The sequence below is a fragment of the Bufo bufo genome, chromosome 7, assembly GCF_905171765.1.
Source record: "Bufo bufo chromosome 7, aBufBuf1.1, whole genome shotgun sequence".
Classification (NCBI taxonomy): domain Eukaryota; kingdom Metazoa; phylum Chordata; class Amphibia; order Anura; family Bufonidae; genus Bufo; species Bufo bufo.
The window spans coordinates 231,057,423-231,071,608 of record NC_053395.1 but is presented as its reverse complement, the minus strand read 5'-3'; the positions used below and the strand labels follow the sequence as shown (position 1 = coordinate 231,071,608).

The 14,186-nt window shown below is 50.3% G+C and overlaps 1 protein-coding gene and 1 non-coding gene across 7 annotated transcripts in view; one reads left to right on the top strand and one right to left on the bottom strand.

Moving 5' to 3' along the window:
* CLASP1 (cytoplasmic linker associated protein 1) overlaps positions 1–14,186 on the top strand; it is a 122,879-nt gene that overhangs the window by 27,968 nt on the left and 80,725 nt on the right. For all 6 annotated transcript variants that reach the window (XM_040440823.1, XM_040440822.1, XM_040440819.1 and 3 more), the window contains exons 3-7: positions 5,949–6,027; positions 10,932–11,035; positions 11,129–11,220; positions 11,295–11,370; positions 13,209–13,306. In XM_040440823.1, the coding sequence (XP_040296757.1) occupies positions 5,949–6,027; positions 10,932–11,035; positions 11,129–11,220; positions 11,295–11,370; positions 13,209–13,306 (449 nt within the window). The remainder of the gene's footprint in view (positions 1–5,948; positions 6,028–10,931; positions 11,036–11,128; positions 11,221–11,294; positions 11,371–13,208; positions 13,307–14,186) is intronic.
* On the bottom strand, positions 5,405–5,529 carry LOC121009069. The gene has a single exon (XR_005780680.1). It is a non-coding gene; the product is annotated as a U4atac minor spliceosomal RNA (small nuclear RNA).

Sequence of the window (14,186 nt, the reverse complement as noted above, 5' to 3'; positions counted from 1 at the left end):
GGCGGAGGCTGCCCCCCCCCCCAGCCCGTGTGTCCGGCGGAGGCTGCCCCCCCCCAGCCCGTGTGTCCGGCGGAGGCTGCCCCCCCCAGCCCGTGTGTCCGGCGGAGGCTGCCCCCCCCAGCCCGTGTGTCCGGCGGAGGCTGCCCCCCCCAGCCCGTGTGTCCGGCGGAGGCTGCCCCCCCCCAGCCCGTGTGTCCGGCGGAGGCTGCCCCCCCCAGCCCGTGTGTCCGGCGGAGGCTGCGCGGAAGGAGGATGATGGGTGTGTAGTGAGTGACACCCTCAGCTGTAGAGCGCACGTAGGTGACACTGCTGTCTTTATGAGCGCCGGCCGTGCCTGCAGAGGTGACTTTGCACACGTCTATTTTCAGTCGAGGATCTGAGACGTGTTTGCCGCTCCTGTTTGTAGAGTGTCTGCTCCGGGGCCCGGCTCGTTCAGCACATGAATCCGATACTGACGAGGCTGCAGCGCCTCCTCCCGCACCTTTTATTTTAGTAACTTTCTCCAGATTGCGCTGCATGAATATTTTATCCCCCACGCTGGTGGAGGGGGGTGTTGTTTTCTCACTCTCGCTCTCATTTACATGGATATGTTTACGCCCTGTGCTCCTGAGCCTGTTTGCAGCATGGTGCGGTAGTATTAATATGTATCAGGTGGCGACTCCCATTTATTGCGTTACTACAGTTCAGTGGCAACAATAAAGTGTAACGATGGCAGCGCAGATTTTTACCAGAGAAACCCCCGCAGCTCCTCACAGCGCCCTCCTCCGTCCTGCGAATACTGGAGTATTGCGCCGCTCTAGACGTGGCTTGGTTCCGGTTATATATTCCAGTCCTGCTATGACATGAGCTCCGGATTGCAGGACGTTTCAGCAGGTTTAGGCTACATGCAAACGAACGTTGTTTGTGTCTGTTTCGTGTTTGTTTTTTTTAGTTTTTCAGGATGGGATGCGGACCCATTAATTTCTATGGATCAGCAAAAAATGCGGACAGGACACTGTATGTCAGTTCCGTAGCCCCGCAAAAAAAATAGAACATGTCCTATTCTTGTCCGTTATAGGCATTGTTACAATGGATCCGCAAAAAAAAAAAACTGATGTCATATGGCTGTCATCCGTGTTTTTTTTTTTTTCGCGGACTGCAAAACATATGGTAGTTTGCATGTAGCCTTAGTCACATAGTCAAGTTGCGATGCTCTGCGACGCCTCATCTGGGATGAAGGAGGTCACATTAGATCCTCTGATAATCAGTCGAGGTTTATCCTCGGACCGCCTCGCCTCGCTGCCCCGGACTCTCTTGGCTCAATGCTTCGTAATACTGGTATAATGGTGCAGTGACTGAGCGGTTCTCGATGCGTCCTATAACGGCATGACGTCCGCCAGGCTGTGAACCTGATAATGAGCAGCCAATCAGATTCCAGATCTTATTTCCAGTGCAGGTTAGAAAATGAGAGCTGTGATCTGATAGGTCGCTGTTGGACGCGGACGTATTGCGGACGGCAGAGGCGATGTGACCACTCCAGGTTCTGTCCGCCTCCTTCTCCCCGTGTTGGGCTACTTCTACACTCGCGTTTTGTGCGAATCCGTCATGGATGTTCAGATAATACAACCGTCTGCATCCGTTCAGAACGGACCCGTTTGTATTATCTATAACATAGCCAAGACGGATCAGTTTTCTATTGTGACAGATTGTGTCATAGAAAACGGATCCGTCCCTATTGACTTACATTGTGTGTCAGGACGGATCCGTTTGGCTCAGTTTCTTTAAGCGGACACCAAAACGCTGCGAGCGCGGCCTCCAGAGCGGAATGGAGACGGATCGGAGGCGAACTGATGCATTCTGAGCGGATCCTTATCGATTCAGAATGCAAACTGATGCGTTTTAGACCGCTGGTGAGAGCCCTGAACGGATCTCACAAACGGAAAGCCAAAACGCGAGTGTGAAAGTAGCCGTATTTCTATGGCTGCTTGCTCCCTTGTCCAGAAGTCCTGGAGCCGCCGGATGTAAAGCTCATGAGCTTCTCCGTCAATTATTACCCTGTGTCCTGTGCGGCTGGTTATACATACACAGACGGAAAATTCCAGCGGTGTCCGGCCCGTGTCTGCACCGCAGTCCTGACGGCGATGATGCCCCCCCCCCCGCTATATTACATTTCCAGCATTGGCGTCAGTGGTGGGAGAGCCCCCATTTTATATAATGGGTTGGTGAAGAGGGAACCGGTCCGGCAGGAGTCCGTACATCGGATGTGATGTCTCTGCTTATTTATAGCCGTCTACCTCGTTTCCTGCGGTCTTGGTACCAGCTGCACCGGTACATGCAGCGCCCGGACCCCTCAAACTGACCTGGGGGAGGGGGCAGTCACGGCAAGCAATTCTCAATCTGACACGAAGGGCCCTTGCACACGACCGTATGCCCTCCTGGAGCGGCATTGAGTGCAGGACAATAGCCCCGCGGGCGGCCCGACGTGTAATCTGTGATGCTGATCAATGCCGCTCCAGGACATATGGCTCGCTCTCGGAGGGCATCCGCTCGTGTGCAGGGGCCCTGATTTTGGTTTTCAGACCGTTTGCTGCTTCACTGTGTTTGGATATTTTTGTCCGATGTTTCTACAGTAACTGGAGGGCAATTAATGACTTGTGGGCCAAATCCTGACTGACGACCCATTTGCCCAATCGGTGCTTGGAGTTTATCATAGTTTCAGGGTTTTTGTTTGAATTGAGATCTGGGGAGTTTCCTGGCCGTGTGTCCAGAATTTCGTAATGTTGTGCGTCCATCCTGCTGGAAGAAGCGTTGTCCGGCACCACATTGCTCAAGGCTGGGTAGGGGGATACCTAGCTGACGGCCAGGGGCAGAGGTCGCCATAACGCCTGTACAGGCGGCATTTTACTCCCTGGAAAAAGACTCCTGTGTATTTTTCCGCACGGTCTTCATCTGATCACCGCGCCTGCACACTGGCCCGTAATTTTTTCGTACTCTAACCGCTGGTGAGGCTCCCGGCGCATGCGCAGTGTCGGCCGGTGTCCAGCTATCTCTGCTGTGAAATTTCCCTACCCCGTCGTTGTGCGCCTGCGAGGCACACCTCCTCACGTCATGTCCGGTGCGGCCGGAAGTGACGCGGGTAGGGAAATCTACTGGAACACCGCCACACATGAAGCACCGCCCCTCACGGACATCTCTCCTCAGGAGCAGCTCCAGAGTCTGGACTAAACATTACATTGTGGTTACAGGACCTGTGGTGATGTCACAGTCATGTGATCAGCTATGTGTGTGGGAGGAGTTAGGGAAACACAGGCTCCATGTAGGACTGTGCTGGTGGAGAATGCAGAGGTACTCTATGTATGGAAGGTGTGTATAAGGCAGAGCTACTTTCTGTGTGTAATGGACATGTAGCAGAGCTGTGTATGTAATATGTATATAGCAGCGTCAGGTGGGCGCTGTGTATGGCAGCAGTGGTCTTGTGTTTAGTGTATGATGTTGGATAAATGTACAATCGTCTACATTTATTTCTGCAGGAAGACTCGCAATGGTTCATATCCGCCTCGGAACGTTGTGGGGGCCTGTGCATTATATAGAAGATTTACCGCATATTCGTGCTCCTCCTCCACGGCCAAAAATACTTGTCAAAATTAAGAGTAGTATTTTTTTCTCTTCTGGAAAAAATGTAGTGCGACCTCTGGCCGGGGGTCCGACCTCTCCCTGGTCTCCGGACCCCCAGCGATCAGCTTGTTTTCCCCTGTCCTATTGATTAAGACCTGATTTGTGGTGAATTTTTGTAAAACCCATTTTCTCCATCCTTTTCAGTGGGAAATCACAATCGGCACCAAAATCGTCATGAACCCAGCAATGCACCTGCGGGATTCAGGGCGGCGTTTCCTGCCACTTGTGAAGAGATGGATTGCGTGCAGAAAATCATGTACATTTTATTCTATGAGAATTTGAAATTCTCAGTGCACACAATGCTGATTTTGACCTGCGGTGCGGATTTGAAAATCCGCAGCATGTCAATTTATTTTATTTTTCCTGACCGGATTTTCTTCATTCACTTAAAGTAAAATCCGCATCGAAACCGCACCAAATCTGCACCAATTGATGCGGATTGACCACACAGATTTGCCTGCGAACACCTGCGGATTTCAGTGCGGATGCTCCGCACATGAATCCTGAACGTGTGCATGTACCCTAAGGCCCCTTTCACACGGGCAAGTATTCTGCGCGGATGCGATGCGTGAGGTGAACACATTGCACCCGCACTGAATACCAACCCATTCATTTCTATGGGGCTGTTCACATGAGCGGTGATTTTTCACGCATCACTTGTGCGTTGCGTGAAAATCGCAGCATGCTCTATATTCTGCGTTTTTCACGCAACGCAGGCCCCATAGAACTTAATAAGGTTGCGTGAAAATCGCAAGCATCCGCAAGCAAGTGCGGATGCGGTGCGATTTTCACGCACGGTTGCTAGGTGACGATCTGGATGGAGACCCGATCATTATTATTTTCCCTTATAACATGGTCATATGGAAAATAATAGCATTCTGAATACAGAATATATAGTACAATAGCGCTGGAGGGGTTAAATTTTTTTTTTTTTTTTAACTCCCCTTAATCCACAGCCGGCTTCTCTTCTGTCTTCATCTTTGCTGTGTGCATGAAAAGGACCTGTGGTGACATCACTCCGGTCATCACATGATCCATCACCATGGTAAAAGATCATGTGACGGACCATGTGATGACCGGAGTGACGTCACCACAGGTCCTGTTCCTCCACACAGCAAAGATGAAGACAGAAGAGATGCCGCGATCAAGTGGATTAAGGTGAGTTAAATTATTATTTTTAACCCCTCCAGTCCTATTGTACTATGTATTCTGTATTCAGAATGCTATTTTCCCTTATAACCATGTTATAAGGGGAAATAATACAATCTACAAAACACCGAACCCAAACATGCGTGATTTTTCTCACGCGAGTGCAAAACGCATTACAATGTTTTGCACTCGCGCGAAAAAATCGCGCATGTTCCCGCAACGCACCCGCACATTTTCCCGCAACGCCCGTCTGAAAGAGGCCTAATGCATTATTGGGGGTCACCTTCCAGGAGGGCTCGATGCCGTGACTGATGCTCCTGTTTTTTCCATTTGAGGTCTTCTAATTATACTGGGGACTGGCATACAGATTGGCACCTCTCACCTGGTTCTATATTCTGGGGTGATGCTCTGCAGGGCGGGCACTACGTTCTGGGGTGATGCTCTGCAGGGCGGGCACTGCGTTCTGGGGTGATGCACTGCGTTCTGGTGCTGACGCTCTGCAGGACGGGCTCTGTGTTCTGGTGGTGACACTCTGCTGCCCTCTGCTGGTTTCTTGTGGTTTCAGTTCCTTTGTAAAGCCTTTTGTTAACTCACACAAAGGGGTTCCAAAAATTGCACCGTGCTAGCGTCTGCACACTAGTGGCGCGCTGTGTTGTCAGTGGTGTCAGCAGGACTGCCCTCACTATGCGTTCATTGGACAGTCGCTCACCCCAAGACCAGGATGGTTGACGTACCTCACTACTGGAATTTGCTGGGAAGATCTGACATTTCTTTTACCTTGCGGTGACACTTTGTGCCGGTGTGTCTGAGATTGCCAAATTGTTCCAGACATGAGCACAGGTCGGGGGGCAGCGTTCATCGTGAGCTGCCCCTTTAAAAATGCACCGAAACGCCCCTTTATTCCCAAGGAATGTCATTTACCCATAATGCATTGCACTGTCGAATTTGCATGTCAGTGAAGTCTGATCTGTGTGCGCGGAGCACTGCTGGGACGGACGTCTCTGGTCTTCACCCGTCACCTCGTGATCCCCCCCCCCCCCCCCAAAAAAAGAAAAAAAAAAAATTAAACAACCCCCCCCCCCCCATCCCCAGGGCTGATTTTATTCTAATTTCATGTATTTTATTTTTCCCTTTTTCTGCCGCAGGTCGCTCTGCTGGGGATGGACATCTTATCAGCGCTGCTGACACGGCTGCAGGATCGCTTCAAGTCGCATATTGGGACAGGTGTGTTCTATATAATATCCCCCTCACCTGGACATTATATGGAGGGGATCCGCAGACCCCCCCCCCGCTGTTCTATATAATATCCCCCTCACCTGAACATTATATGGAGGTGATCTGCACCCCCGCTGTTATATATAATATCCCCCTCACCTGAACATTATATGGAGGTGATCTGCACCCCCCCACTGTTATATATAATCTACCCCTCACCTGTACATTATATGGAGGTGATCTGCACCCCCGCTATTCTGTATAATATACCCCTCACCTGTACATTATATGGAGGGGGATCTGCACCCCCGCTGTTCTATATAATATACCCCTTACCTGTACATTATATGGAGGTGATCTGCACCCCCCCACTGTTATATATAATATCCACCTCACCTGTACATTATATGGAGGTGATCTGCACCCCCCCGCTGTTCTATATAATATCCCCCTCACCTGTACATTATATGGAGGGGGATCTGCACCCCCGCTGTTCTATATAATATACCCCTTACCTGTACATTATATGGAGGTGATCTGCACCCCCCCGCTGTTCTATATAATATCCACCTCACCTGTACATTATATGGAGGTGATCTGCACCCCCCCGCTGTTCTATATAATATCCCCCTCACCTGTACATTATATGGAGGTGATTTGCACCCCCCCGCTGTTCTATATAATATCCCCCTCACCTGTACATTATATGGAGGTGATCTGCACCCCCGCTGTTCTATATAATATCCCCCTCACCTGTACATTATATGGAGGTGATCTGCACCCCCGCTGTTCTATATAATATACCCCTCACCTGTACGTTATATGGAGGTGATCTGCACCCCCCCGCTGTTCTATATAATATCCCCCTCACCTGTACATTATATGGAGGTGATCTGCACCCCCGCTGTTCTATATAATATACCCCTCACCTGTACGTTATATGGAGGTGATCTGCACCCCCCCGCTGTTCTATATAATATCCCCCTCACCTGTACGTTATATGGAGGTGATCTGCACCCCCGCTGTTCTATATAATATCCCCCTCACCTGTACGTTATATGGAGGTGATCTGCACCCCCGCTGTTCTATATAATATCCCCCTCACCTGTACATTATATGGAGGTGATCTGCACCCCCCCCCCCGCTGTTCTATATAATATACCCCTCACCTGTACGTTATATGGAGGTGATCTGCACCCCCGCTGTTCTATATAATATCCCCCTCACCTGTACATTATATGGAGGTGATCTGCACCCCCGCTGTTCTATATAATATACTCCTCACCTGTACGTTATATGGAGGTGATCTGCACCCCCCCGCTGTTCTATATAATATACCCCTCACCTGTACATTATATGGAGGGGGATCTGCACCCCCGCTGTTCTATATAATATCCACCTCACCTGTACGTTATATGGAGGTGATCTGCACCCCCCCGCTGTTCTATATAATATCCCCCTCACCTGTACATTATATGGAGGTGATCTGCACCCCCCCTGTTCTATATAATATCCCCCTCACCTGTACATAATATGGAGGTGATCTGCACCCCCGCTGTTCTATATAATATCCCCCTCACCTGTACGTTATATGGAGGTGATCTGCACCCCCGCTGTTCTATATAATATACCCCTTACCTGTACATAATATGGAGGTGATCTGCACCCCCGCTGTTCTATATAATATCCCCCTCACCTGTACGTTATATGGAGGGGATCCGCAGCCCCCCCCCCTGCTGTTCTATATAATATACCCCTCACCTGTACGTTATATGGAGGGGATCTGCAGCCCCCCCCCCCTGCTGTTCTATATAATATACCCCTCACCTGTACATAATATGGAGGTGATCTGCACCCCCGCTGTTCTATATAATATACCCCTCACCTGTACGTTATATGGAGGGGATCCGCAGCCCCCCCCCCCTGCTGTTCTATATAATATACCCCTCACCTGTACGTTATATGGAGGGGGATCTGCACCCCCGCTGTTCTATATAATATCCCCCTCACCTGTACATTATATGGAGGTGATCTGCACCCCCGCTGTTCTATATAATATCCACCTCACCTGTACATTATATGGAGGTGATCTGCACCCCCCCGCTGTTCTATATAATATCCCCCTCACCTGTACATTATATGGAGGTGATCTGCACCCCCCCGCTGTTCTATATAATATCCCCCTCACCTGTACATTATATGGAGGTGATCTGCACCCCCCCTGTTCTATATAATATACCCCTCACCTGTACATAATATGGAGGTGATATGCACCCCCCCCGCTGTTCTATATAATATACCCCTCACCTGTACATAATATGGAGGTGATCTGCACCCCTGCTGTTCTATATAATATCCCCCTCACCTGTACGTTATATGAAGGGGATCCGCAGCCCCCCCCCCCCCTGCTGTTCTATATAATATACCCCTCACCTGTACGTTATATGGAGGGGATCCGCAGCCCCCCCCCCTGCTGTTCTATATAATATACCCCTCACCTGTACATTATATGGAGGTGATCTGCACCCCCGCTGTTCTATATAATATCCCCCTCACCTGTACATTATATGGAGGGGATCTGCACCCCCGCTATTCTGTATAATATACCCCTCACCTGTACATTATATGGAGGGGATCTGCACCCCCCCGCTGTTCTATATAATATACTCCTCACCTGTACGTTATATGGAGGTGATCTGCACCCCCCCCCCCCACATTTTCTATATAATATCCACCTCACCTGTACATTATATGGAGGGGATCTGCACCCCCCCGCTGTTCTATATAATATCCCCCTCACCTGTACGTTATATGGAGGGGATCCGCAGCCCCCCCCCTGCTGTTCTATATAATATACCCCTCACCTGTACGTTATATGGAGGGGATCCGCAGCCCCCCCCCCCCCCCTGCTGTTCTATATAATATACCCCTCACCTGTACATAATATGGAGGTGATCTGCACCCCCGCTGTTCTATATAATATACCCCTCACCTGTACGTTATATGGAGGGGATCCGCAGCCCCCCCCCCCCGCTGTTCTATATAATATACCCCTCACCTGTACGTTATATGGAGGGGGATCTGCACCCCCGCTGTTCTATATAATATCCCCCTCACCTGTACATTATATGGAGGTGATCTGCACCCCCGCTGTTCTATATAATATCCACCTCACCTGTACATTATATGGAGGTGATCTGCACCCCCCCGCTGTTCTATATAATATCCCCCTCACCTGTACATTATATGGAGGTGATCTGCACCCCCCCGCTGTTCTATATAATATCCCCCTCACCTGTACATTATATGGAGGTGATCTGCACCCCCCCTGTTCTATATAATATACCCCTCACCTGTACATAATATGGAGGTGATATGCACCCCCCCCGCTGTTCTATATAATATACCCCTCACCTGTACATAATATGGAGGTGATCTGCACCCCTGCTGTTCTATATAATATCCCCCTCACCTGTACGTTATATGAAGGGGATCCGCAGCCCCCCCCCCTGCTGTTCTATATAATATACCCCTCACCTGTACGTTATATGGAGGGGATCCGCAGCCCCCCCCCCCCCCCCTGCTGTTCTATATAATATACCCCTCACCTGTACGTTATATGGAGGGGATCCGCAGCCCCCCCCCCCTGCTGTTCTATATAATATACCCCTCACCTGTACATAATATGGAGGTGATCTGCACCCCCGCTGTTCTATATAATATACCCCTCACCTGTACGTTATATGGAGGGGATCCGCAGCCCCCCCCCCCTGCTGTTCTATATAATATACCCCTCACCTGTACATTATATGGAGGTGATCTGCACCCCCGCTGTTCTATATAATATCCCCCTCACCTGTACATTATATGGAGGGGATCTGCACCCCCGCTATTCTGTATAATATACCCCTCACCTGTACATTATATGGAGGGGATCTGCACCCCCCCGCTGTTCTATATAATATACTCCTCACCTGTACGTTATATGGAGGTGATCTGCACCCCCCCCCACATTTTCTATATAATATCCACCTCACCTGTACATTATATGGAGGGGATCTGCACCCCCCCGCTGTTCTATATAATATACCCCTCACCTGTACATTATATGGAGGTGATCTGCACCCCCGCTGTTCTATATAATATCCCCCTCACCTGTACATTATATGGAGGTGATCTGCACCCCCCGCTGTTCTATATAATATACTCCTCACCTGTACATTATATGGAGGGGGATCTGCACCCCCCCTGTTCTATATAATATCCCCCTCACCTGTACGTTTATATGGAGGTGATCTGCACCCCCCCGTTCTATATAATATACCCCTCACCTGTACATAATATGGAGGTGATCTGCACCCCCGCTGTTCTATATAATATCCCCCTCACCTGTACGTTATATGGAGGGGATCCGCAGCCCCCCCCCCCCCTGCTGTTCTATATAATATACCCCTCACCTGTACATTATATGGAGGTGATCTGCACCCCCCCCCCCCGTTCTATATAATATACCCCTCACCTGTACATTATATGGAGGTGATCTGCACCCCCGCTGTTCTATATAATATACCCCTCACCTGTACATTATATGGAGGTGATCTGCACCCCCGCTGTTCTATATAATATACCCCTCACCTGTACATTATATGGAGGTGATCTGCACCCCCGCTGTTCTATATAATATACTCCTCACCTGTACGTTATATGGAGGTGATCTGCACCCCCCCGCTGTTCTATATAATATACCCCTCACCTGTACGTTATATGGAGGTGGTCTGCACCCCCGCTGTTCTATATAATATCCCCCTCACCTGTACGTTATATGGAGGTGATCTGCTGATTGTCGTGTTGACCGTTGCGGTATTTTTGGCGCTGTGGCGGCCGCTCTTCTGACCCCTCCCCTTCTCTCCTAGTTCTGCCCAGTCTGATCGACCGATTGGGGGATGCGAAAGACTCGGTGAGAGAACAGGATCAGACGCTGCTGGTGAAGATGATGGAGCAGTCGTCCAGCCCGCAGGTGAGGCGTCCGGACATGTAGCTGCAGGTCTAGTCGCTGACTATACGGCCTGACGTGTCCAGGGTTAACCCTTCCTCTCCTGTCTCCCTCCAGTATGTCTGGGATCGGATGCTTGGAGGCTTTAAACACAAGAACTTCCGCACTCGGGAGGGCGTCTGCCTCTGCCTTATCGCCACTCTTAACACGTGAGTCACCCCTCACCCGCACGCTCCTTCGTGCTTTTACCTGCAGCACTGACAGCCTTCTCTTCTGTCCACAGATATGGAGCAAACAGCCTGACACTGAGCAAGTTTGTACCTCATATATGTAACCTGCTTGGGGACCCCAATAGCCAGGTGAGGCACGCTGGCATCCCTGCTGCTTGTCACATCATGCTCTGCACGGCTGGTCATTACCCGGGGGCCCTTACTTGACCGCTGGAGCATGTACACGTGTGCACTGGTATACTGGGAATAGAGGATGTGCACACTCTGCAGGAGTGCTTCTCACACCCCGACATGGAGGTGAGGGGGTTCACGGCAGTGCTTGTGTGCTATGGATGGACTGCTTCCTGCGCTCATACCTGTGAATGTTACTATAGACGCCCACACTTTGCCCCCTGCAGATTGCTGCTTACATGGCAGAGCTGCAGCCATGACTGGCACATCTATGTATAGGGCCCTGGAGGATGTAGGCTCCACAAACACATTGAGAACCGAATGAATATGACACTTCTCCCTCTACTGGTGGGAAGCGGTATAGCACTACATCTGATAATCTAGATTCTATGGTAACTGGCGCCATCTATTGGTGAGAAGCGGTATAGCACAGTATCTGTTAGTCTATGGCAGGGATGCCCAACCTGAGGCTCTCCAACTGTTGCAAAACTACAACTCCCAGCATGCCTGGACAGCCTACAGCAGGGCATGGTGGGAGTTGTAGTTTTACAACAGCTGGAGGGCTGCTGGTTGAGCGTCCCTGGTCTATGGTAACAGACTCCCTCTGTGGGTGAGAGGTAGTATTCCATGTTAGGTGATGTTTGCTATCTTGCTCCCTCTATTGGTTAGAGGTGGTATAGCGCATTGCCTTGTTCTTGCTGGTCTATAACGGTTTGATTGAAGACGTTGCAATGGATTAACAGTACGATGATGAATGCTGATGTAAGGATAATAGTTTATGGGTGATGTCCTGGCCATGAGGATGGGTAGAACAGTAGCTGCACCGAGCCCAGAGTGGAGAGGTTGCACTGATGGACGCCCGCTGACCGGTCAGGCTGTTCGTAGCTCTCAGACCTGACATCATTGTAGAATCATAGCCATTATCCAGATATTTACCTATTGGCAGAAGTATAAAAGCTGGTGCAGAGTGGAGAAGAGGAGTAGTAGTCCACAGCTGCTCTTGGTCATCATGGGCGGCTTTTGCTTTGGTTTAGCACTAGTTTTGATGAATCTCCCTCGGTGTGGTCATGGTGTTGTAGCCATCGGATGGCGCCGTCTTCCCCTCAGACGCTTTGTTCCCAGTGTATCTTCATGTTCTCTATTAGACTTTTTTGTGTAAGAGCCGTGTTATCGCCCCTTCCATGATGAGAACTTACATTTAGTTAAGGTTTTACAAGCTCTTGGGTTCCCAGTATTTGGCCCCAGTCATCAGCGCTGCTCACAAGCCTTTGCCATAGGACAAATGTATAAATGTATGTCAGACGAGGTCTGTAGGGTGGGTGAAAGGTCATTAATATCAGACCGGTGGGGTCTGCCCCCATAGCTGCACCTGGTGGGAAGCTCCGATTCTGGTGACGTCTCTTCTAATATAAGAAGCCCGGCCCAGTTTGGAGGAGGACATGGATTGGCCTTTATATCTGCTCGGCTCTGTAATAGCAGAAGAAAGGGACGGAAAGAAATGGAAATTGTGACCCACTTCCTGCAGCACGTCATCTAGTGAAAAGTCCAAACCATTCATATTGGGGTGGGGGGCACACGGTGCAGGTCTCCAGGACCGCACATTGGAGCCATCATGTAAATGTGTTTATTATCCACCTCAGGAGCTGCGTGCGATGCTTCCTCCTCCCTGCAGCGTTCAGCTTCTGTATCTAGTTTCTAGTTACATTGTGCGGAGGTCGAGCTGCGCGCTGTCCTTGTGCTCAGGGTCACTTTCAGCGCCTTGTAGTAATGGCCGCCTGTTCTGTTTGTCTCTACAGGTCCGAGATGCCGCAATAAATTGCCTGGTTGAAATCTACAGACACGTTGGCGAGCGCGTGCGCTCCGACCTCAGCAAGAAAGGGCTCCCTCAGTCCCGGTGAGTGTTCACGCGGACACCTCCGCTCACTTATTCATATTGTATACAGATCCTGCTGAAGTGTAGGAGGACTGTTTATTAGTCGCACCTATACTTCCCGGGCCCCGGGTGTATGTGGAGCACGGGACTTCTCTGGTGTTCTGATGTCAGACATGAGCGCTTTACTGCTGTGGACAGGACGACCCTCTGTAGACGAGATGATGGGAGGATTGTCAGGTCTTCCTGGTGATATGACAGCGTTTCCATCATGGTAGATGACCCTCCATATAACGGACCCTGGTGTCATGTTCTGGATGACTTAGTGGAGGTCAGCAGGACCCCAGACTCACGGGCAGGAGCGCTGCACTGGGGGATTTATCATTACATTTGCACCAGAAAACTCGTGTGAAACCTAACATTTTTACACAGATATGTTGTGACTTTTTACTCTTTTGCACTATCCTTGCCACTTTTTACAAAAGTTGACAGGAGGGAGCAGGGCTGGGCAGACACCAGATTGTCCCATTGCAGACACAGGATAGATGTCTGATCTGTGGGGCCCCTGACGATCACAAGAATTAGGGCACTATGGTTCCCAGTTTGAATGGAATGATGACACACGCTGCTGCTCCATCCAGCACAGATAACGCCAGCCTTGATGGTTCCCCCCCCCCCCCCCCCGTGGACTGTTCATATTCACATCACCCCTTTAAGTGCAGCTCACACCGTGCTCCAGAAAGTTCTCCCTTCCATGAGTGCATTAACGCTCCTCCTGCCCACAACGTGTTAGAGGAGCAGCGTCGTGTCCCTCCAGAGCGGCTTCTCTCTACACAGAAAGCTCCATCCTTAATCAACCACTTGGAGACCAAGACGCAGAGTCCCAGACACTTAAAGGGGTTGT